Genomic DNA, 24,579 nt, shown 5'->3' with positions numbered 1-24,579 from the left:
AAAATCTTTACTTGGGGGCTGTATATGTGGTACAGCATGGTAAGCCACACTTCTCACATCTGCATCCCATATTGGAACACCAATTCAAGGCCTGGTTGCCCTGCTAATGCACCTTGACATGCAGAAGATGGCTAAACCCCTTGGGCCCTCATTACCCACAAGACAGGTCCAGATGAAATTTTGGGCTCCAGGCTTTGTCCTAGTCCAGTCCTGATGGTTGTGGTCATTTTGGGAAGTGATCTGGTCATTAGAATCTCTTTCTTTCTCTTGGTCTCCCTCTCTGTTAGTCTCTTGTGTATGTCTGTCTGTCTCTCTCAAATAAAATGAATGAGACTTTAAGCAAAATCAAAAGCCCGTAAATTTAAATTTAATGTTTAATTTCTAAATTCAGCTATATTTACTTTTTAAATTTCCCTTTATTTTAATATTAGCATTTTTTGTAGTCTGATATTTACATTCTTTTCCATCTATAGGTGGAATGTCATCCCTATCTCAACCAGAGCAAACTGCTGGATTTCTGCAAGTCCAAAGACATTGTTCTGGTTGCCTACAGTGCTCTGGGATCAAGTCGAGATCCAAAATGGTAAAAAAAAAAAAAAAAAAAAAAAAGCTCACAAAAACCCACTGTTGATAAAATACTATTGGTTTACAACATGTAGTTTACAGAGTTATCTCTCAATTGGTCCAGAGACAGGGGGTAATCTGCATTTGTAGAAACATCTTAGATGACACTAATGCTGCTAGACCAGGGACCAGCTTTGAGAAGCACTGGTACAGAGTATATCCCCTAGTCAGTTTTGGTGATTTCTTAATAAACTGAATGCTCAGAACTTCAGCTTTTCTACCTCTCTTTCTAGGGTGGACCAGAGCTCACCAGTTCTCCTGGAAGATCCAGTGATTGGTGCCTTGGCAAAAAAGCACAAGCAAAGTCCAGCTCTGATTGCCCTTCGCTACCAGCTGCAGCGTGGGGTTGTGGTCCTGGCCAAGAGTTTCATTGAGAGGGAGATCAAAGAGAACATTAAGGTGATGAACATGTGGGGCTCTAGGCACCATGGATCCTACACAGTGTTCTCTACATTTGTTCTTTGCTAGATGTCAAGACATCTGTGCACCAAGACTTTACCCATGCATTCAAAATTTATGTATTACTCAAATATAATGGGTAGATGTAAATATGATTGAACAGAAAAGAGAGAATCAGTATTCAGCAGCAAACTAACAATCTGCTCTGTAGCCTTATGCAAAATACATCTTCATTATTCGAAATTAGAGCATTTTATGAAGTGATTTTTGGTTTATGAATTATTATCTTTTTCAGTGTTAGTATTCATATAGCTTAATATTCATGAGTTTTATTTTCATTTTGGTTTTCCTGTCTAGTGACGCAGCATTTCAAATCTTTGTTCATTTAAATAGATTGACTATGACTGTGTTTTCAGTTGAGACCACTATTTTACTATTGTAGTTACAAAACAAAACACCTCCACACAGACGATTGGATAAAACTAATTTTTAACATCATTATGTGAGTTGGGAGTTAGCCTGGGCCTGAACTTGCTCCTCCACCTTGTGTTGTATGTTGAGCTCTCTCATGTACTTGAAATCCTCTCCCTCATGCACTCTTTTTTTATTATTATTATTGAGTGGACAGTGAGAGAGAGAGACAGAGAGAAAGGTCTTCCTTTGCCATTGGTTCACCCTCCAATGGCCGCCGCGGCCGGCGCACCGTGCTGATCCGAAGCCAGGAGCCAGGTGCTTCTCCTGGTCTCCCATGGGGTGCAGGGCCCAAGCACTTGGGCCATCCTCCACTGCACTCCCTGGCCACAGCAGAGAGCCGGCCTGGAAGAGGGGCAACCGGGACAGAATCCGGCACCCTGACCGGGACTAGAACCCGGTGTGCCAGCGCCATGCATTCTTAAATGAGGCAGCTCCCTTCCAGGATGCTGGTTGGGCATTGCATGGGATGCCTCAGTGCTCCTCCATGTACTTTTTCATCCTCCAGCTAAGTATCCCAGGCCTCACCTCATTACATAGCACAATCAAAGGCAATGATTGGATACAGGTAAAGCCTGCTCAAAACTGCCTAACAATTGTTTCTGGCCAGTTCTATGACCATTGAATAGGCCAGGCCACACCAAAGTGATGGGAAAATAGACAATGGATCCAGAGGGCATGGAGCCTAGCCGAGTCAAGTATTGGAAGATATTTCTCTTAACAATCTATCATGTTTGTGTATTCCTTACCTTACTTTTGTATGAGATGTAGTTGGTAAAATGTGTTCTCAGATGCTGTGTTGTGGGGATGCAGGTTAAGCCACTGTCTGCAACACCAGCATCCCATATGGGAGCTGGGTTGAGTCCCAGTTGCTCCACTTCCAGTCCAGCTCCCTGCTAAAGTGCCCAGGAGAGAAGCATCAGTTATATCAGTATTTTTCTTCTCTTCATAGCATAATTTCATGACCAAAAATTCCTACTCTTTGCCGTTAAATCTTTACTTGCTTGTGACTGATGCATTGTATGTTTTTCTAAAGCAAGAACTGTATAATGTTTCACCACATTACCTATAAATTTTTATCATCTTTTTTTCTAAATTAGATTATCAATTCAACTCACATTTATTAAATGCTGTGTGAAATACACATAACAGTCCATTGACCTGAATATGTACTTTTAAAAAGAATACCAAGGAAAGGAATTTGGGACGCTGTTTGGTATGTGCTTGGCCCATACTCAAATGCCTGGATTTGAGCCAGTGTTCTACTTCTGATCTACTTGCAGCTAATGAACTCCATGAGAAGCAGCAATTATGACCTAACTATTTAAATATATGTGACCCTTGTTAGTGATCCAGATTAATCTCCAGGCCTGGCTTCTGCTTGATCCATTATAGACATGTGGTATGTGAACTGGCGGTTGAGAGGTCTCTGTCTTTTTGTCTCACACTCTGTCTCTCACTGTGACACTCTGACACTTTCACATCAAAGACTCCCCAACAAAAATACTTTTCTGCATTTACTCCTCTCTTCCATGGATTGTCTTCTTTTCTGTACTGTCTTCATTACATTGGAAAATAAAGCTCTTGTTTTCCAGTATAGTATTACATTTTTAACACCTCATATATAAAAATGGCTTAGTTGCTCTTTACCAAATAATGTTATACAAAATTGGTAATCACTTCTCAACTTTCACATAGAATAAAAATTAGAATCACTACTTGGTATTGTGTTGAAACTCTTCATTAATTTCCAGAGAATTTTTTTTAAGATTTATTTATTTATTTGAAAGGTAAAGTTACAGAGTGAAAGAAGAAAAGATAGATAGATAGATAGATAGATAGATAGATAGATAGAGAAATCTTCCATCTATCTGTTCCCTCCCCAAATGACTCCAATGGCTGAGGTTGGGCCAGGCCGAAGCCAGAAGACAGAAACTTCCTCTGAGTCCCTAGAGGTTTCAGAGTCTCAAGCACATGGGCCATGCTCTGCTGTCCTCTAAGACACACCAACAGGGAGCTAGATCAGAAGTGGAGCAGCTGGGACTTGGACTGGCACCCACATGGGTGTCAGTGCTGCAGACAACAGCTTTACCTGCTCTGCCACAGTGTCAGCCCCTTAAGAGAACTTTATGAGGTACATTTTTCTTTTTCAAATTGTCTACATTTCCTTTTCTTCATTGATGGGATATAAACATACAACTGCATCAAGGTACTTTACTAAATTATACATATATATATAAAACATATATTATATATATATTTCAAAGTTTGCCTTCAGATTTTGCTAGTTCTTGTGTATACATGACCCTGTCTTCTTTAAATAATTTGAACTTTCTTTGACAGCTAACATTGAGATCTCTGTTTGTAGTGTTGTGAGGTTTCAATATGGTATATCTAGTAGTGGACTTTTATTTATTTTTCACCCAGTGTTTTTTTTAAGATTTTACTTATTCATTTGCAAGGCAGAATTACAGAGAAAGAGGTAGGGCGGAGAGAGGGAGAGAGGGAGGGAGACAGAAATTGCCCCATCTACTACTTCACTCCCCAAATGGTCTCAATGGTGACTGGGACTGGATCAGGCTAAAGCCAGGAATTTTGAAAATCATCTGTGTCTCCCACATGAATGACAGGTACCCAAGTACTTGGGCTGTCTTCTGTTTCCCAGGTGTATTAGCAAGGACCTGGATCAGAAGTAGAACAGCTGGGACTCCAACTTGTGCCCTCATGGGATGACTGCATTGCAGGTGGCAGATTAACCCTGTGTGCCACAACAATGACTCCTCACATGCTATTTATCTTATTTTATTTTTTCATCATTAATATAAAGAGAGCAGATTCACATATTTTGTAGATACAATTCAAAGAACACAATGGTATTTCCCTCTTTCCCTCTATCCTTCCCTCCTCCTTTTTTGCTTTAAAATTTTGTGATAACTTTCAATTTATTTTATAGTCACAGGCTTAAAGTTCCAATACATATAGTATTTGACAAGTAAAAAGTAGAAAACCATGGTTCCACAGGAGTATAAAAAAGAGCTATAAACAATTATCAAATCGTAGTATGTCAATGTCTTATACATTCAGTTTTTGTTATTCAAATCTATATATTAGTTACCATAAACCAGAGAAAACATGATGTTTGTCTTTTTGGGTCTAGCTTATTTCACTAAGCATGATTGTCTCCAGTTGATTCTATTTTGCTGGAAAGGTCAGGATCGCTTTCATTTCTATGGCTGAGTGGTATTCCATCATGTGTATAACTCACATTTTCTTTATCCAGTCATCAGTTGATGGACATCTGAGGTGATTCCATATCTTAGCTATTATGAATTGACCTGCTAGAAATATGGGAGAACAGATAACACTTTCTATGCTGATTTCATTCCCTTTGGGTAAATTCCCAGGAGTGGGATGGTTGGGTCAATAGTAGAACTATTTTTGAGGAAATCTCCATGCTGTCTTCCATAATGGTTATACCAATTTACATTCTCACAAACACCCCATGGTTTTTGGTTAGTGACATTTTTTTTGATGTCTCAAAATCTTTGGAAACTTTTCAGGATTTTCCAGATTGCAAATATTCAGTATAAAAATAATAACATTTTGAACTTCTCTAATAGGTATTTGGATTTCAGTTGTCTTCAGAGGACATGAAAGCTCTAGATGGCCTGAACCAAAACCTTCGATATTGTCCTGCTCATTTGTAAGTGGCTTTGGTAAATTTGTTGTCTCCATGTATTTTTTGAGGATTAATATAAGATGGGTATTAGCCTCCATTCTCCCGATGCAGACCAATTCAGTGTTCATAAAATGATGCTTCTTCTCCCAGATTTTCTCCATTCTTATCAGACAAAGATACTTCCAACAGCCCTGTGGTTGTAGGCGGTGAGCCTTTTCTTTAATCAACATGTTTGTTTATACCATAGTCATTAAGATAATCTGCCTTCCAAGATTTCACAAACTTGTAAATAAGCAAATAATTTCAGTAAATGTAAATTAAGATGAATCATCATTTTTATAAATGATTGATTTTGGTAGATTTTCTGTGCAATGTAGTCTTGAATCTTGGAGAATTTGGAAAAACTTAGCTTATGCTGCTAAACATGTGAATTGTCTCCAATTAATGTTAGTGGGCTTGTTTGACATCACTTTCTTCTCCCAACTTATATATTTAAGAATATAAAAATTAAATAAGACATTTCACTTATTTTTTGAGATAATTTCAGAGGTCCTAAAAGTTTACTCATAAAAACCTTTTCCTGGGGAAAGAAAAGAGATAAATGAGTATTAGCACAACAAAGGAAAATTCATTTGGAAATGCATATCGTTAAATCACAGTAGTAGCGAGATTATGAGGAAAAGAAATTCACTGTTACTCACATGGCTTTGGATTATACTAACAGCAATATCCAATTGTCCTTATGTGTTGATAATATCCATCTCAGACATAACTTCAGGAATAGATCAAAATAAGTCTTATTTGAAACAGTTTTAAAAAGTAGCTTTTTATTTTTAGAATAACCTTGATAACATTCCGGTCTTTTAAGCATACATATCTGTTAATAAAAAATTATGGAAAGTAATATATATGTGAAAATATTAAAAGAAGTATAAAAGAATTTCACCTTGGGACATCCATACACAGAAATACATATCCCTTCCATATGCAGTTGTCCCATAGATCCTTGCAAATTACTGTTTCAATGGTTTTGAAATTTCTGCCAGCCTTTTCAATGTGTGTTTGTTAATGACTCAACACTGCATTTACCTTGAGAAGCGCTGACCTTAGAAGTATAGACATAACCAAGTATAGACATACTTGGTTACGACTTTCTGAAATATGTAATCTCAAAGAAGAGAATGAAACCTTAAAGGTAAATTTCAAACCAAAGAATGAGAATAACAGTCAAAAATTCCATGATGGAAGAGAATTTACAGCCAACAAAAGATCTTTGTTTTTGTCCTCTAAGGTTATAGGAGCTAAGCAAATACATGCTATAAATGAGGTTAACTAGGATTATATACTCCTTCTACAATTAGGATTTTTAATTTGTGGTGGAAATAAAAGTGATAATATATGAAAGCAATTAGTATAATGAAAAATTATATGTATTCAAATTTGATAGCTGTGTTATAAAGGCAAATGTTTTATTATTATGCAAAAATGAGTACTACAGTAGACACATAATACTATCTTTATATGTAGAGTGGCAAGCAATGCAAATTCCTACTACTCTTAGAATTTTAATAAGTATTGATTGTTATTCCTTTATATTTTCAGTACTTAGGAAAATACAGAAATATGCAAATTATACAGGAAGCATTTGGACTGAACACTGTCTTTTCAATGAAATTAATTTCATAATGTAATATAGTATGCCATGCATAATGGGCAGTGAGTAAATATTGAAGAATTAACAAAGGATATGTCAAATTGCTAGCAATAACCTATGTCGCTCCCCCTCTTCGTGGAGGAACGACACAGGACCCTGCGCTGTTCTTTCGTCTGCTCGGCCCTCCCCGGGTTTGCTGCTGGTTCTTCCCGGGTTGGCTACTGTCCCTTCCACCTCCGTGGAAGGGCGGTTCCCCCTGGCCACATTCCCCACTTCCGCAGGGGAGCGGCACACCACCGGCCGGCTCTCTCGGGGGCTGCACAGGTGCTCCCTCAGATGTTCCCCTTAGATGTTCCCGGTGTATGCCGTCTCTCTCCTCCTTTATAGTCCTCCTCCGCCAATCCTAACTCGGCTGCCCACACGCCGAGTACACTGCTCTCCTCCAATCAGGAGCAAGTCCTACAGTTTATTGGCTGAACTGGAGGCAGCTGTGTAGAAGCTGTTTTCTTCTCTCCCAGCGCCATATTGTGGGAGAGCAGATGCATAGAATAAGTCTTAATTCCAGTAACTCAGTCCAGTCCAGGTTGCTCCCCACAACCTATACTCCCTGAAATGTTTTTTTAGCATTAAATAGTATGTGGATGTGTCCTTGTTCAAAAACAAAGTATATCTCTTAAAAACTGTTGTGAAATAGCACTGGGTATCATTTTACATTATTGACAGATGCAGTTATGTGAGAGAAAAATGTTTGAATTTTTTATTCTGTATGTTCTGTATGCTAACCTCCAGATACAAGAATATAATTTGAAAAGTTTGATTTTGATTAAAGATATTTATCATAAAGTCATGCTCATGAATATAAGTCAGATTTTATTTTATTTTTATTTTTATTTTATTTTTCTGTAATGGTAGCATCACAGAAACCACATCTTCAGTATTCCAGAAATGTGATCACTGATTCTACATTGTGCACTATTGTTTTTTTAGTTATATTGGACACCCACATTACCCATTTTCTGATGAATATTAACATGAAGAACTTTCTCATGACTTCTGCTACAAGCTCCTGCAAGTGCATCATGGTGTAGGAGACATCTCAGATGCTGGTGACTGGGCAGCTCTCTTCTGGCTAATCTACACTGCTTAGCAATCACACTCAGCTGGAGCTATATCCAAAAGGAATAAAGCCACAGCTGCAAAATTTTTGTCATTACAGAAAACAAAATAATTTTGTTTATTAAAGATTTTTAACTAGCACTGATTTTATTACTCGCCTGCTTTATTTTGTTCTGGCTCCTTAGTGCCTCAAACTGATTTGCCTAAATGTTTGGAGATCTGTGATGAGAGATAACAGTCCACAGTTGTTGCTGAATACAGGGTTTTCTGTCTGTAGAGCAGTTTGCAAAGATTTTCCATTCATTGTTTCCCCAGTGTTTCCAGGAACAAGAAATCCCACTGCATAAATCTCAGAAGGTAAAGCAGTACTGCAAGGGTAACCAACATTATAGGGGCTCCCATCCAGCAGCTTAAAATCAGAGCTGCAGACACAGGGAACCTGAAGTCACAGTAGGGGGTGGGCAGAGTGGATGCAGCCATGAAGGGTGCTTAGGAGTTAGGTATGAGGGAGGTCAACAGAGAGGGCCCAGGACGGATTTCTTTTAGCGACCATTTCAGATTTGTCATCTTTTTAACTCTGCAATTGAGAACTGAGGCTTTTTTTTTTTTTTACAAATGCTTTTTTAAAGGAAATTTCTTTGTAGTTACTGTATATGTACCCAGAGAGATATAACTTATGGTTTGGTTGGTTATTTTCATTTTGTTTGTTTTACATTTTTTTTAATTGTTTGTTAATTTTTCTAACTTTACCAGAGTTTGCAGCTTATACTTCAAATCACATAACTGAAAACATAGTATCAAAAGGAAACCTGATCCATCATGTTACTTGTTCAATGGTTCACAATAGCCAAGATATGGAATGAACCAAGATGTTCATCTTCAGATGAATGATCACACACACACACACACAATGAAATTCTATTCAGCAGTAAAATGAATGGAATTCTCTCATTTACAGTATAATCCAAGGAACTGGAAGACATCATATTAAATGAAACAAGGTTGACGCAGAAACATAAATACCAAATGTTATCCCTCATTGCAGGAGCAAAAAACAAACAAAATACCCCAATCTGAACACACAATGGTGAAAACTCAAAACTTGGAGAGTTTGGGAGAAGAGAGGATGGATTAAAAACTAGCGTGTGCTTCATTACTTGTGACAATCATATTACAGCAATATCAGTTAATAATAGAGGAAATTGAGTGTAAAATATAGAGGAACTATTTGTACTATTTCACAATTTTTGTTTTATAAATTTAGGACTGTTCTTGGTTTTGTAAAAATTATTTTATAAAGGTAGTTTAAGGTGATTATTCCATTAAGATGTTAAGTTATATTTTAAATATCTAATGAAACTATTATGAAAAATAAAGGCTGATACTTAAAGCAAAAGAAACAATCAAAAATTGGACATATGGGATACATAAAACTTAAAACCATTTATGAATTCAAGGAGAGGGTCAATAGAATGAAAAGGCTTTTTAGCCAGATCTGAATACCTTAAGGGCTGATTCTGAGGCTAGAGTGCTGTTTAGGGCATATGCCATTCTATGAGTGTGCTGTGTATCCTGTTTCCCACGTTAGATCAGTCTCTCCTTTTTAATTCTATCAATTATTATTTGCTGACACTGGTCTTATGTATGTAATCCCTTTGACACTTAATCTTTTCTTTTTGATCAACTATGAACTTAAACTGATCACTTTAAAAAGTAAGATGAATATGGCCTTGTCTAAATAAGATCGGAGTTGGTGAACTCAAGAGGCTTCCACAGCCTTGGCAGCCCATAACGAGAGCCTTGGTTGATTACTAACGCCGTCAATAAGAGTGCCAATTGTTAAATCAACAATGGGAGTCACTGTGCACCTGCTCCGCATGTAGGACCTCTGTCCTTAATGTGTTGTACTAGGCTAATTAATGTTAAAACTACTATTCAAACAGTACTCTATACTTTGTGTGTCTGTGTGGGTGCAGTCTGTTGAAATCTTTACTTAGGGGGCCGGCGCTGTGGCTCACTTGGCTAATCCTCCACCTGCGGCGCTGGCATCCCACATGGGTGCCGGGTTCTAGTCCTGGTTGCTCCTCTTCCAGTCCAGCTCTCTGCTGTGGCCCAGGAAGGCAGTGGAGGATGGCCCAAGTGCTTGGGCCCTTGCACCCGCGTGGAAGGCCAGGAGAAAGCACCTGGCTCCTGGCTTTGGATCGGCACAGTGCCTGCGGTGGTGGCCATTTGGGGGCTGAACCAACGGGGGCAGGCGCCGCGGCTCACTAGGCTAATCTTCCACCTTGTGGCGCCGGCACACTGGCATACCGGGTTCTAGTCCCGGTCAGGGCGCTGGATTCTGTCCCAGTTGCCCCTCTTCCAGGTCAACTCTCTGCTGTGGCCAGGGAGTGCAGTGGAGGATGGCCCAAGTGCTTGGGCCCTGCACCCCATGGGAGACCAGGATAAGCACCTGGCTCCTGCCATCGGATCAGCGCGGTGCACCGGCCATAGCGCGCCGGCCGCAGCAGCCATTGGAGGGTGAACCAACGGCAAAGGAAGACCTTTCTCTCTGTCTCTCTCTCTCCCTGTCTACTCTGCCTGTCAAAACAACAACAACAATAACAACAAACAAACAAACAAACAAAAACAGAAGGCAGACCTTTCTTTCTGTCTCTCTCTCGCTAACTATAATCTGTCAAATTAAAAAAAAAAAGAAATCTTTATTAGAATATACTAAGTTGATCTTCTGTATGTAAAGATAATTGAAAATGAATCTTGATGAAGAATGGGATGGGAGAGGGAGTGGGAGATGGGGTGGTTGCAGGTAGGAGGAAGGTTATGGAGGGAAAAGCCACTATAATTCAAAAATTGTACTTTGGAAATTTATATGTATTAAATAAAAGTTGAAAAAAATAGAATGAAAAGGAAGTCAATATAATAGGAGAAAATATTTACACATATACACATGATAAGGGGTTCATATTCAGAATATAAAAAGGAACTTCCCTTTTTATACAAAAAAAAAAAAACTACAATTAATCTAATCAAAATATACAGGGTACTAAATAGACATTTGCCAGAGATGGCATACAAATGGCCTACAGCATACAACGAAAACATCACAACATCACTAATCATTTGAGAAATGCAAATAAAAATCATGATGGAATATCACTGCAAACTCATCATACTCGCTAGGATGTTGACTATCAAAATACAAAGAAATACTGAGCATTTGTGAGGATTTAAGGCATTGAAACCCTTGTACACTATTGGTGATAATGAACAATAGAAAAAAATGTCATGGAAAGCAATATGATGGTTCAAAAAAGTTAAAAATAAAATTAGCATATTATTCAATAATTTCTGTTCTCTCTATATATTTACAAATGCTTGAAAATAGCATCTCCAATGAATACTTGCTCATCCAAGTTTATAATGCACCCTTCACAATAGACAAGAAGTGAAAGTGATCTAAATGTCCATCTACAGATGAGCAGATATACAAAATGTATTATATACATACAATGAATTATTATATATATATTATATTATATATATATAAGAAAATCCCTTCACGTGCTATAATGTGGATGCACTGGAAGACATTAAACTCAGTAAGCCAGTCCCTAAAAGACAAATAGTGCACGATGCCACTGATATGTTATCTAAATCATTCAAACTCACAGAGAAATTAGGATAGTGACTAGCAGGGACTGGTGGAAGGTGAAAATGGGGAGTTGTTTAATAGATATGCATTCATATTAGCATGATGAAAACATTTTGAAAATATTCCACAATAATGTAAATACAATTAACACTATGAAACTTTACCCTAAATGTGTCTAGCAAGGTAAATTTTAGATTGTATGTACAGATCTTTAATCCATCAGTTAAATTTATTCCTTTTTTTTTTTTTTTGGACAGGCAGAGTGTGGACAGTGAGAGAGAGAGACAGAGAGAAAGGTCTTCCTTTTTGCCATTGGTTCAACCTCCAATGGCCGTGAGACTCTGGTCTGAAACTATGATCTCAAATAGTCGGACAATAGCAGTACACTACATCACCCTTGGCAATGCACAAAAACCCCCTAGCATGATTGCTCAAGCTTAAAAGTAGAAAGGTTACACCTGGGTTACCTGGGCTAATAATAAAGATGTGATTTGTCTATGTCTTAAGATCATAATTGCTGATTGTAAGACTTTAGCAACCGCTTAACAACCGTGTATTCTCTTCCCCTTCCCGGTTTTGCGGTTTTTGCCTTTATAAACCCTAACCTTTGGTTATTCGGGGCTGCTCTGCTCATGATGATCAGACAGCCCCAGCATGCTGGATAATCAATAAAGCTTCCCCTTGCTGTTTGCATAAGAGATGTCTCTTGGTGACGTTTTTCGGGCGGTCAACTCTCACAATGTCCTTATACAAGCACAGCATTAAGTTCAGCTCCATAGCCTGATAATAGATATCATGTTATAAAAAATTGCTGCAACTTTCATCTGTTTGAGTGCCATCATTTGAGAGTTCCAGGGATCCAGCTGGAAGTCCCAAGTCAGAGACTCAGTTCAGAGTTAGGATAGTCCTTTCAATATTCTGGAGACTCAATTGTTAAGACTCAGTTTTTCCAGGGTCTCGCTGAGTAGATCAAGGTCTAAGCGTCAAGTGAATTCCTAGTGTCCTGGCAGCCCTCTATGGGTGCCTTTCCTTTACTGGAAATATTCAAGCCCTGGGCCATGGGAACACTGGGTCATTGAGCCCAAGTGAGGAAGAGATCAGCAGCAGGTAGGAGTGGACACATTTACCTACACTCAGCCACCTCTCCAGTGTCCATGGGATGTCTTGACTCCTGTCGAGGAGATTGTCACTTGTATTAAATTCTTGTGCACAGGAAAAGTACTTATAAAAGATATCTCTTTGACAAAATAATGTTAGAGGATGGAAAGGTAAGGCAGTGACCAGAGAGTTACCCTACTGTAGGTCCCCAAAGAGTAACACTGGGGGAGCAATTCCTCTGGAAGGCAATGGAAGAAATGACTGAGAAGCTCCATCAATTAAAAAAAAAAAGAACTGACTTATTTAAGTAGAAAAGGGACTGTTGTCCATAGAGCTGGGTCTCTGGGTATCTATGCACCTACTACTGAAAGGTGGAAATGAGGTGAAGGGTAGGCTAAGCCAACAGAGTAGGAAGAGGGAGGGGAAGGATGGTGAAGGATTTGAGGGGAAGAAACCTCTGACCATTTGCCATTTCTCTGTGTAAAGTTATCAAGGTCGCAGAACCATTGTCCAAAGTTATCAAGGCCACTTAGAACCATTGTCCAATTCATACTGAAGCCAAGCTGCAATGCAGAAGGAAATGAATCGTTTCAGACTGATCTACCTTTTTAGGCCCAACCTGTGCCGGTTTTTTAAGAGACAGGTCAGAAAGGAGTCATGAGGAATGTGAGAAAGTTCAGAATCCTTGGATTAAGAAGAAGAAGGTCTGAGGGAAGTAGGCTTGGCTCGCCAAGGCATTCCTCGTGGAGAAGCTACCCCAGCCAAGAACCTTCTCACAGTGGAATTCTGAGTCTTCACAGAAGAAGACGGAAAGAGTCCCCACACCTAGATAAAGTGTCCCCAGCTCTAAGTCATGGTGGATGGTTGTTCCCCACACATTTGGGAGAGAACTTCTTTGATTCTGGAACAAAGGAGGGAGAAACCAACTGAAGAACCTAGACCCTTTGAGGGAAGGGGCAACAACTATGAGGATCTGCCCCAGTACACCTGGAGGGAGACAGAGGTGGATTTCTTACCAATCTGTTGGGTTGAGAATAAAGTTTGTTGTTGCATGAGGTTGTGAGAGCTGGCAAAAGATTTCTGGCTGGAGCAGTGATATGGGACCAATCAGGGAGATAGAATTAGACTCATGAGCTGGAGGCCACAGCGTCATGCCCATTTTGTGATCTCACCTGTATCTACCGACCAGTCAATCAGACTACATAACCACTCCCCTTTTAGAAGTGGATAAGAGGCTGGAGTGCATTGAGCCAGCACCATTTTGCTGCTTTTATTTGCCTGCTAGCCACTCTCCCACCCATATGCCCTCTCTTACTTGCAACCTCTGGCCGACTCCTTGGAAAACGCTGGTATGGAACTTTCCATTTACTTTTTTCTGATCCACTCTTGCTTAATAAAGCCCTCATGTTCCTCTGTATTTCTCCAGATAAATCTTGAACTTTACCATATTGCCTGTCTTGTTTGTGCCTGAGCTTAGAATTCTTAGCTAAAGCCAAGAACCTGAAATATTAAATTTTGGCATAAAATAAACCCATAACAGCAGAAGGGAGTAGACAAGAGAGCAGAATGGTTCTCAACTTGTCTGGGGGGGTCTGGAGAGGCATTTCCCAACTCTGCCTGAGTCACTCCGAGGATAGTCGAGATGAGCCTAGGAATTTCAACCTCTCTCCACCGAGAGGCACTTAGAAAGGACTGTAAAGCAGGGCAGTCAGCACTCACACACCCTATTAGGCATCTGGTGTCTGCTTTTCACCTGGGAAGTTTGGTTCACACTGAATAGCCTCAGCTTGAGACCATCAGACTTCCACCAGGTTATTCCCAGTCACACGCATCCATGGCATTGTTCCAGGAAGGAAAATGGAGATAATAGTGTTACTGGTGAAACAGTGGTGAAAAAAAATCTGACCTTGATTCTTTCTCTTATGTGAAAGAAGAATTTCCATGTGGACCAGGAAGAGAGAAAAGCAAGATTTATCTAAGTCAGAAGTGGCTTGGGCTGGGGGGGGTGGGGGGGGATTCTCCAAGACTGGGAGATGTAAAAGGCTGGTAGCAGTGGGATTTTTAAGCACAATTTTAAGTTGAATCATCAGTTAGAAGGCAGGGACCTGCTGTGGCCAGGGAGTGCAGTGGAGGGTGGCCCAAGTGCTTGGGCCCTGCACCCCGTGGGAGACCAGGAAAAGCACCTGGCTCCTGGCTCCTGCCATCGGACCAACGCGGTGCGCCGGCCGCAGCACGCCGGCCGCAGCGGCCATTGGAGGGTGAACCAACGGCAAAGGAAGACCTTTCTCTCTGTCTCTCTCTCTCACTGTCCACTCTGCCTGTCAAAAAAAAAAAAAAAAAAAAAAAAAGAAGGCAGGGACAAAACCCATCATATGGCCAGCTTTGTAATCTTATTTGCCTTGTGTAGCTTGCTTATGATAAAAAGGTGACCAGGAAGGTGGGGATAGGTAACTTCTTTCTGTTCTCATGATAAAACTAGAAACTCAGAAGGGTGGGATGTCTTTTGTCTTGCTGAAAGCAGCTTTTAGGGAGAAACATGAAGTGGGATTCAGCACCTTGATCTTGATAACTTTTGGGGGAAGCAAGCATTTTGCACTCTCTCAGAGGGACTCCCTTTCCTCATTTTCTACCAGGACCAATCTAACTGCCTATTTACCCACCTGACTCCTCTCAATAGGAAAGAGCAAGTAGGTGCTGGGCAGGAATCAGCTGTATGAGAACAGTGTGTGCTGGGGGTTCCCTTAGAGGAGAAGGGGTACTAAGTGGTCACCTTGTGGTCTTCACCCTCAGTTTGCCACGGAGAAGAAACAAGACTTTGGAGGAGCAGAAAGTCATGGTTCTCACCCAGAGGGTATCAGAGCTCCTGGCACAGGACAGATTGATATACAACCCTCCCCAGGTGGAAGGAGAGATGTAAACTCCAAAGATTGCCCACAAGCCATATCATCTTCCAAAGGCCACAGTGGGCAAGGAGGCTGATCTCTTGCACCCCTCCTCACATGGAGCACCAAAATGTAAAGAAAGATGAACAGTACAAAGTAGAGGCAAGATGTGAACCCACAGCCAGAACAAGTTTATTCAGGGAATAAACTGGAGATGTGGCTTAATACCTGCATGTACACAGGATGAACCTATGGCAGAGACCAACAACTCTCCTACAGGCTATGTTTATACAGCATAAGGCAGCTGAGGATCATAAGGGGGCAGACAATAGGATGGGTTGAACAAGTCTGTGGGCTTTTTTCTCTGTGGGCTAATGGCTGAAGGGTTGAGCCAGGTGAGGGGAAGTTATGGGGGAAGTGAGTTTAAGGTGCTTGAGGAGAAACATCTCAGTGGGCTAGGGGTTGGGGTCTGCTTAGTCATGTAGGCCAGAGGCTAAAATAGATCTAAGGCTTTTGTCCTTGCTCCATCAATCCATCATTGCCTATCCATAAAATATTAGGTTTTTCATTACTTTAACTGAAATACCTAAGATAAGCTAATTTGAGAGAAGAAGGTTTATTTTGTCTTAGAGTTTGGACGTTCCTTTTCAAAGAAAGAGTGGGCTCATTTGTCAGCATCTGATGACAGAACATGTGTGGAGAGATGGTAAAATGGGGAGGCAGGATGCACAGTAACAAGAATTTTGGTCTTCCTCCATGTACATGCATTTTTCTTGGTGAATCATCATGATTTGACCATGGATCACTGAACTCCATTCTGGTCACCTAATCCAATTAAATTATTTCCCAAAAGCCCCAACTTCAAATTCCATTATTGCATTACATAAGACTTCAGGATGTAAACATATGCTTATATCTAGGAAGCCATAGAAAATTCCAGGGGCCAGTACCGTGGCTCAATAGGCTAATCCTCCGCTTTGCGGCGCCGGCACACCGGGTTCTAGTCCCGGTTCGGGGCTCCGGATTCTGTCCTGGTTGCCCCTCTTCCAGGCCAGCTCTCTGCTGTGGCCAGGGAGTGCAGTGGAGGATGGCCCAAGTGCTTGGGCCCTGCACCCCATGGGAGACCAGAAGAAGCACCTGGCTCCTGCCATCGGATCAGCGTGGTGCGCCGGCCGCAGCACACCGGCCACTGCGGCCATTGGAGGGTGAACCAACGGCAAAAAGGAAGACCTTTTTCTCTGTCTCTCTTTCTCACTGTCCACTCTGCCTGTCAAAAAAAAAAAAAAAAAAAAAAAAAGAAAAGAAAAAGAAAATTCTAGGAATTTAGGTTGATGCATAAGAAACAACAGCCTCTTGTACGGGATTTAGTGAAGTGATATATGTATTGAATTTTTTTTTGCATTGATAAAAATATTTATTTTGATCAATCTATCATACACAGGTCAGTAGAGGTTCCACTCTGCCAGATGCATCCCAGAAGAGCCCTGCGCTGCCCATTGGTGACTGAACGATGTAGCAGGTCTCGTCCTAGCCAGAGCACACATGTTCCACGCTGCCCTCGTCCAACGACTGCTTCCAAGTCCAGATGACCAAACAGTCCTTTACCCGCAGAGCAGGCTCAAAACAGTTGGTTCAGGCATTCTGGGACCTGCACCCCTCTTAAAACCCAGGTAAACCACGAAAGGGATAAAGCCCCAGGGAATGGCTAACTGGCCGCCCTTGAAGAGCTGCTGCAGCCTCTGCTTGGCTTCTTTGCTCAGCTTCACCATGACGACGGCCGGGCAGCCACAGCAGACACCACAGGAGCAACCAAGTATTGAATATTAAAACCTCTTTTAGAGAAGTTATAGTTAGTGTTTGTTATTAAAATCAAAAACATATTAAAACTGTGTTTATGTCTTCCAAAATACATGTATTGGAAATGAAAATCTAATGCAACAGTATTGGGAGGTGAGGCCTATTTTGTTTTGATAAAGCTTTTTCCCACATCAGTGTTACAGTAATACAAAGAGAAAAGATTCATTGTAGAACATAGAAAAAGCTATAACAATACAATGATGATTATCCCTCCCTCCCTCCCACCTACACTTCCTCCATCCTTCCCTTCCTCCACCTTCCTTCCTTCTTTTCTTCTTTCTTTCCTATTTCCTTCCTTTATACTTGTATTTGTTTATTTGAAAGGCAGAGTGATGGAGAGAGGCAGAGTGATGGAGAGAGGCAGAGTGATGGAGAGAAAGAGAGAGAGAGACAGAGAGATGGAGAGAGAGAGAGTTTTTCCATCCACTGGTTCACTCTTCAGATAGCTATAAAGGCCTCTGTGGCTTTCCCAGGTCCATGAGCAGGGAGCTAAAATGGGAAGCAGAGTGGCTTTGATCAGAACACGGACTCCTTTAGGGGATATTGGTGTGCAAGCAGTGGCTTACCATGCTGCACCATAATGCTGGCCCCAAATGAGGTGTGTTCTTTTTTTAAAAAGATTTATTTTATTTATTTGAAAGACAGAGTTACAGAGAGAGGTAGAGCAAGAGAGAGAGAGAGAGAGAGAGAGAGAGAGAGGTAGAGAGGTCTTCTATCTGCTGGTTCACTCCCCAGATTACCGCAGTGGCAAGAGCTAAACTGATCTGAAGCCAGGAGCCAGGAGCTTCCTCTGGGTCTCCCACGTGGGTGCAGGGGCCCAAGGACTTGGGCCATCTTCTACTGCTTTCCCAGGCCATAGCAGAGAGCTGGATTGGAAGTGGAGCAGCAGGGACTTGAACCGGTGCCCATATGGGATGCCGCATTACAGGTGGCGGCTTTACCCACTATGCCACAGCATTGGCCCTATATTCTTCTGATTTTAACCCAGAGTAAAGATAATCAATTTTGGGGGATGGTGTCACAGTACAAAAGGCTAAGCTGTCACCCCATATGAGTGCTGTTTGGAATCCAGCCGATCCACTTCCTTTCTATCTCCCTGTTCATGGGTCTTTTGAAGCAGTGTGAAATGGCACAAGTGTCTGGGTCCTGCCACCCACTTGAGAGACCTGGATGGAGTTCTAAGTCCCTGACTTTGGCTTGGGTGAGCCCTGGCTGTTGTGGCCATTTAGGGAGTGAAATAGTGGAGGAAAATTCTTTCTTTCATTCTCTCTCTCAGTCTTTCCCTCTTTCTATAGAACTCTGCCTATACAATAAATTAAGTAAATTTTCATGGAAGCAAAAAGTCTCATGGCAGTAGACAATCTGCCTTCTATGTTTAATGTGTAAGTGGTCCTTGAATAAGTGCGTCGGGTATAGGTTGTAAGAACGTAAGCAAGGTAGATTTGCAATGGCACAAACATTGGCTATATTAGTGATGTTCTCTCCTGGCCATTATTCATATTTCTCTTGGACCAGGGGTTGAAATCTGGTGGAATCTTTGGGTCCAGGGTCTAGGGGGATGTTCCTGCTTCCCACCTTTGTCCAGAATCAAGTTTGTCTTCCTGGTTTAGGACATATTTGCTCCTATGTGAACCTTCATACCCCAGAGTATCAATAAAACAACCTACAAGTCAGTTAAAATGGTATTTAAACTTCTTTTAAGAAGTTTCTGTTGCAGTCTTTGGTTTACAGTCCCATGCAGTCAATTCAAACTCCAAAACCTGAAAGGGAGATAAAAACCACATTGAACTTTGTCCAACTGAAGCTGCCTTCTACCTGAGAATATGACAATCTTAAAGGGTGGACACCAGCAAGGATGACAATAAGGAAAGACCTTTGTCATCATAACCTAGGTGTATTGGCCTGAGAATTTTTCCCTTATTTCTGTCACTTCCTTATTCTACCACTTTACTATTCTGTTCCACTTCAGGAAAGAAAGAAATAAATCATTCATCCCAAATCTTTCTGAGTGAATTCCTTGATTCATAAAATCAAATGCAAAACAATCTTTCTTTTCAACTTCAGGGACACTTAGAAAACACTGAGCTCTCTGTTTTAATATATTTTGTCCAAACTTGAATCAAATTTTCTTCCCCTGAAGCCTGAAAATCTAGACTCACCCTTGAAGAATAACAGGCACTGGAATGTAGAACCGACCCTCCCAGAAATCAAAGATCTTTGGAAAAACTTCTTGAACATGCTCTGTGCCCATTTCTTTCTATTACCTTTTTTTTCAGTTACTTACTCTCCCTATAAAATATAACACTTTCAATTTGGCTATAGATTCTAACATCATGGATTTTCCTTGTATGAATTGTAATTCAAATAAAGTTTTGATATCATCATGGCTGTATTTATTTTTATTTGGTATACAATCTCCTAGTAGGACAGAAAGTGATCTCCCCTAATGTGTATTAAAGTGTGGGGGAAGAAGAGTGGATCATTGTTTCACTCAGTGGATAATGTCATAGATATAATTAATAGTCTATCTCTTTTCATTTTGTAAAAGTTTTACTAATTTGTTTAAAAGGCAGAGTTATGCAGCCAGCAGGAGAGAGAGAGCAAGAGCAAGAGCGAATGAGAGAGAGAGAGAGAGAGAGGTCTACCATCTGCTTAACCGGCTATACCACAACACCACAGCACAGGCCCCGTATAGTCTATATCCATCCATTCATTGGATGGTAGATTCTTAAGTGATTTTTTTCTTTTTAATGCCTAATCTGTGAATGTTATTTTTAAAAAATATTTTTCAATAGTTAAGAGCGTTCTGAGGAAGAGGTTAACCTGGATTGTAGAGGTGAACTCCAAGATTCTTAGCAGAGTGAAGAAGAGATTGGATAGAGTCTGAATGTGATAGGCCACAGATGTTTCAGTGACGTGACCACTTGTCAAGAAATGAACAGTCACCAGAAGTTGGAAGAGGTTAAAATATTTGCTCTCAGGCCAGCACCGTGGCTCAATTGGCTAATCCTACGCCTGCGGCGCCAACATTTTGGGTTCTAGTCCCAGTCGGGGCGCCGGATTCTGTCCCGGTGGCCCCTCTTCCAGTCCAGCTCTCTGCTGTGGCCAGGGAGTGCAGTGGAGGATGGCCCAAGTGCTTGGGCCCTGCACCCACATGGGAGACCAGGAGAAGCACCTGGCTCCTGGCTTCAGATCAACGAGGTGCGCCGGCCACAGCGGCCATTGGAGGGTGAACCAATGGCAAAAGGAAGACCTCTCTCTCTCTCTCTCTCTCACTGTTTGCTCTCATGCTCTTCAAATGAACATGCCTGGCCAGATCGCAAACTTTTAGTTTCTGCTGACTGTGAGACAATAAATTCTTGTAAGCTATCAAGTGTATCAGAGAGGCTGAACTGAGGAACAAAATATAGTAGTTATAGAAAGTTTATTAACATACTGACTTGCATTTAAATATAAAAATTAAGAGAAAGCATTTCACATGGTACATAAGCTGCTGGTTGGGATGTGCATCTCCCATAAGCAGAGCCTGGGTTTAAGTTCTGGTTCCACTTCTTATTCCATCTTTCTAATAACACACACCCTGAGCAGCCACAGTTGACAACTCACATACTTGCTGGGGAAGCAGAATATGTTACTAGTTTCTCACATCAGTCACACACCCACTCTGGCTATGGAGGAAATAGGGAAATTTAACAGCAGAAGGGAGCTCTCTCTTTCTGTCTTTTCTAACAGTCTGTCTATCTGCCTCTTGAATAAATAGATAAATTTAAACTCATGACCAAAATAGATAAGTTACAATAAACACTGACATCACTTTAATTCATGAACAACTGTCCTTGATCAGCATAAGCTGTAATATTTACCAATATTTATATGCTTGTGTTCTGACATCTACCAGCCACTGTTTGACAGAAAGTCCTGTAGTTGAAAAGAAAAGAATAAAAGGAGAGTCTACTGATGGTAAATACTTTCCCTACAGTGGGCACTCCTTCCATCATACTATCTTATGTGATTTTGATAAGCTTTGTCACTTTTTGGCCTTCTGTGTCCTTATTTAGACACAGTGATCTCAAGGTCAGTTCCTGCTATCTTTTACCTTGTGCTAAACTCACAAAATTGGGTGGAATATCATGGATATGGATTACAGGTGAACTTGAATGGACCAAAGAGTTGTAGCAGTGGGTTTCTCAATGGAAAAGAGACTGGGAACCCTCAAGTCCTTTGGTTCTGATCTCTGAGTCAGTAGATTAATTTTACTACCATTTGCCAAGAATAGGTGGAATTAATCTCAAGCAAATGATTTTATTAAATAAAGACTGTGTTGACAACCCACATGAATGTGGATCAAAACAGGTGCACAATATGCCACTACTTTCTAAGTAGAAATAATGGAATTAATTTTTGAGACTCTGAGAAATTTTCTTACATGTTATTCTGAACACATTATGTATCAACATCTTTTATTGCTACTGTAATTTGATGCATATTTACTCTGTGATTTTTATTGACCTTCAGATAAAACAGCTGTGAAGACAGAATGGCTCAGTCTATTCCAAGTCTTGATTTCTTTGTAAACATTCAGTACAGGAGGTGAAGGAGGAAAGAATCTCTGAGACATAAATGGAGGTACGAGATGTAGAAAGTGGATCTTTAATACTTTACACAGAACTACTATGGGCAGCCACAGGCAGTCGCCCCTTTTGTTTACACTTAAACATATGGATGGAGACATCCTGGCACAGACAAAAGGCTAAGGAGATTCCAGGAAGAGGCAGGAAGAACCATATCTCACTGCTAGACTTCTCACAAGAGATGATGTAGATAATCAGTCACACCTGAAACCTGCATTTATCACCTAGGTGTTTTATTATACCCTTGTAATCAATGATTGATAACATTCTGAGGATCTGTTAAGTGGAAGAACCATATTGGGAACTCTTTGTAACCTCAAAAGTCTTTTAGATATGTAAATCTTCTGTGTGCCTTCTTGTGTACAACTGGTCATGTTTAAATACTACTGGACTTGTTGAATAAACGAGCCTTGATCAGGATTTGTCTTGGCTCCATTCTTTGCATCCTTGTCCCCGCATTCCCACTCTCTGTTTCAGGAAACCCGGTTTCTTGTGCTGCAGGCCGGCACAAACTACACGTGATCCTGTTTGGAAAATCTCTTTTTTGTGGTACTGATAGAAAATTTAAGTTGAAAGAGAATTAGGGGGGCTGATGCCATGGCTCACTTGGTTAATATTCTGCCTGCGGTGCCAGTATCCCATATGGACACCAGTTCTAGTCCCGGTTGCTCCTCTTCCAGTCCAGCTCTCTACTGTGGCCCCAGAGGGCAGTGAAGGATGGCCTAAGTGCTTGGGTGCCTGCACCCACATGGGAGACCAGGAAGAAGCACCTGGTTCCTGGCTTCGGATCGGCACAGCGCTGACCGAAGTGGCCATTTGGGGAGTGAACCAATGGAATAAAGACCTTTCTCCCTGTCTCTCTCTCTCACTATTACTCTACCTGTCATATTAAAAAAAAAAAAGAAGAAGAAGAAGAAAGAGAATTGGAAGAAAAGTATAATTCATTTTCAGGGGTTGTAGAGATCATAAAATGAATTGCTTAGTGTGATATGTGTCACAATATTATTCTTATCTATGTTCAAGCCATTCAAGCAGAGACTTAGACAAATCTCATGTGCAAGTAGACCAGGAGATCAGGGTTAGTGCAAGGTTTAAATCCAAAGAATGGCCAAATATTCTGAATTTAAGAGTGAGGAGAGACTATGGTAATGTCCAGGAAATAAAGTATGGTCAAATTAGGAGATATTAGAACTCAAAACAACATTCCATTTGTGTACTTCAGTAAAAGTTCAGTTATGAATAAAAATGACAGTGAAATGAGGGACAAATAGTGATTCTATGACATTGGACAAGGGCTGTTTGTCAAAGAGTTTGAAGTTCCATGGTTCTGCTTGAAATTCCATTCTATTCAGATTGTCAGGAGCTCATCTGCTCCTTTTTAAAGAAAATGTATTGGCCAGAGGAGAAAGTTGATAAACATTAAATCTAGAAGATTTGGAACGAATACATAAATTTAAAAACCATGCCTAGTTCCTGCTTTCAGAAATAATGCTCTTTACAATATGCCATGTGATCCTCTTTTCAGTACGTAAAGTATGACAACATGACATTACTGATTGTACATTCTGTTCCCTTTACAACTAACATGAAAAAACTGTCTGATAGTAAAACATGACTTATACAAAATTCATATATTTTATTTTGTCTCAGAAAAGACCATTTCAATAATGCATCAAAATTTACCCAATTATTTAAAAATTCATAACAATTTAATATTGTCTCAGCTTTTTATAAGGAGTTATATTGAACAAGGTAAAAAATTATACAAAATATTTATATGCATTTTGGTATACTTAACGATAGTGGGTTTTTTTGTTTTTTTTTGTTTTTTTGTTTTTTTGTTTTTTTGTTTTTTTTTTTTGACAGGCAGAGTGGACAGTGAGAGAGAGAGACAGAGAGAAAGGTCTTCCTTTGCCGTTGGTTCACCCTCCAATGGCCGCTGTGGCCGGCGCACCACACTGATCCGATGGCAGGAGCCAGGTGCTTTTCCTGGTCTCCCATGGGGTGCAGGGCCCAAGCACTTGGGCCATCCTCCACTGCACTCCTGGGCCACAGCAGAGAGCTGGCCTGGAAGAGGGGCAACTGGGACAGAATCCGGCGCCCCGACCGGGACTACAACCCGGTGTGCTGGTGCCGCCAGGCGGAGGATTAGCCTAGTGAGCCACGGCGCCGGCCCCGATAGTTTTCTAAAGCTATATAATATCTGAATGATACCATGAATTCTAATCCTCTTGTTGAAAATTACAGAGTGACATATGGCATTTGTTAATTCTTTACCCGTGACTAAGCAGCATGATGTCACACTGAGGTTTTCAATGAATCCTTTTGTGATTGTTCTTAGGATTGCAAGTCATCATGACAGGACGTTCTTGTTATAAAGCAAAGGAAGAAGCTACAGGAAATATTTTGACAATGGTTAATGTGAAAATGTTAATTTTCCTTTAATTATTTTTTAAAAATAATTATTTTGCATACACATATAAAGCATTTTTTCTTGAAAACAGATATTCACATTG

At 40.6% G+C, this 24,579-nt stretch overlaps 1 protein-coding gene and 1 pseudogene across 2 annotated transcripts in view; one reads left to right on the top strand and one right to left on the bottom strand.

Annotated features, from left to right (window-relative positions):
- The window catches only part of PGER4 (prostaglandin-E(2) 9-reductase-like), a gene marked incomplete at its 3' end in the record, with an annotated part of 138,386 nt that extends 130,384 nt beyond the window's left edge, over positions 1-8,002 (top strand). Inside the window, 4 exon segments of the mRNA NM_001278867.1 lie at positions 474-583; positions 858-1,023; positions 5,115-5,197; positions 7,815-8,002. Of these exon segments, the coding sequence (NP_001265796.1) occupies positions 474-583; positions 858-1,023; positions 5,115-5,197; positions 7,815-7,857 (402 nt within the window).
- An 8,962-nt stretch (positions 8,003-16,964) lies between these two features.
- On the bottom strand, positions 16,965-22,469 carry LOC138845019 (mitochondrial import receptor subunit TOM7 homolog pseudogene; annotated as a pseudogene). Its single transcript, XR_016219800.1, has one exon. The product of XR_016219800.1 is annotated as a mitochondrial import receptor subunit TOM7 homolog pseudogene (transcript).
- Positions 22,470-24,579: the final 2,110 nt, after the last annotated feature.

Source organism: Oryctolagus cuniculus, chromosome 13, assembly GCF_051225735.1.
Source record: "Oryctolagus cuniculus isolate XC-2025 breed Fujian yellow rabbit chromosome 13, ASM5122573v1, whole genome shotgun sequence".
NCBI classification, from domain to species: domain Eukaryota; kingdom Metazoa; phylum Chordata; class Mammalia; order Lagomorpha; family Leporidae; genus Oryctolagus; species Oryctolagus cuniculus.
This window is presented reverse-complemented; position numbering and strand designations above follow the sequence as displayed.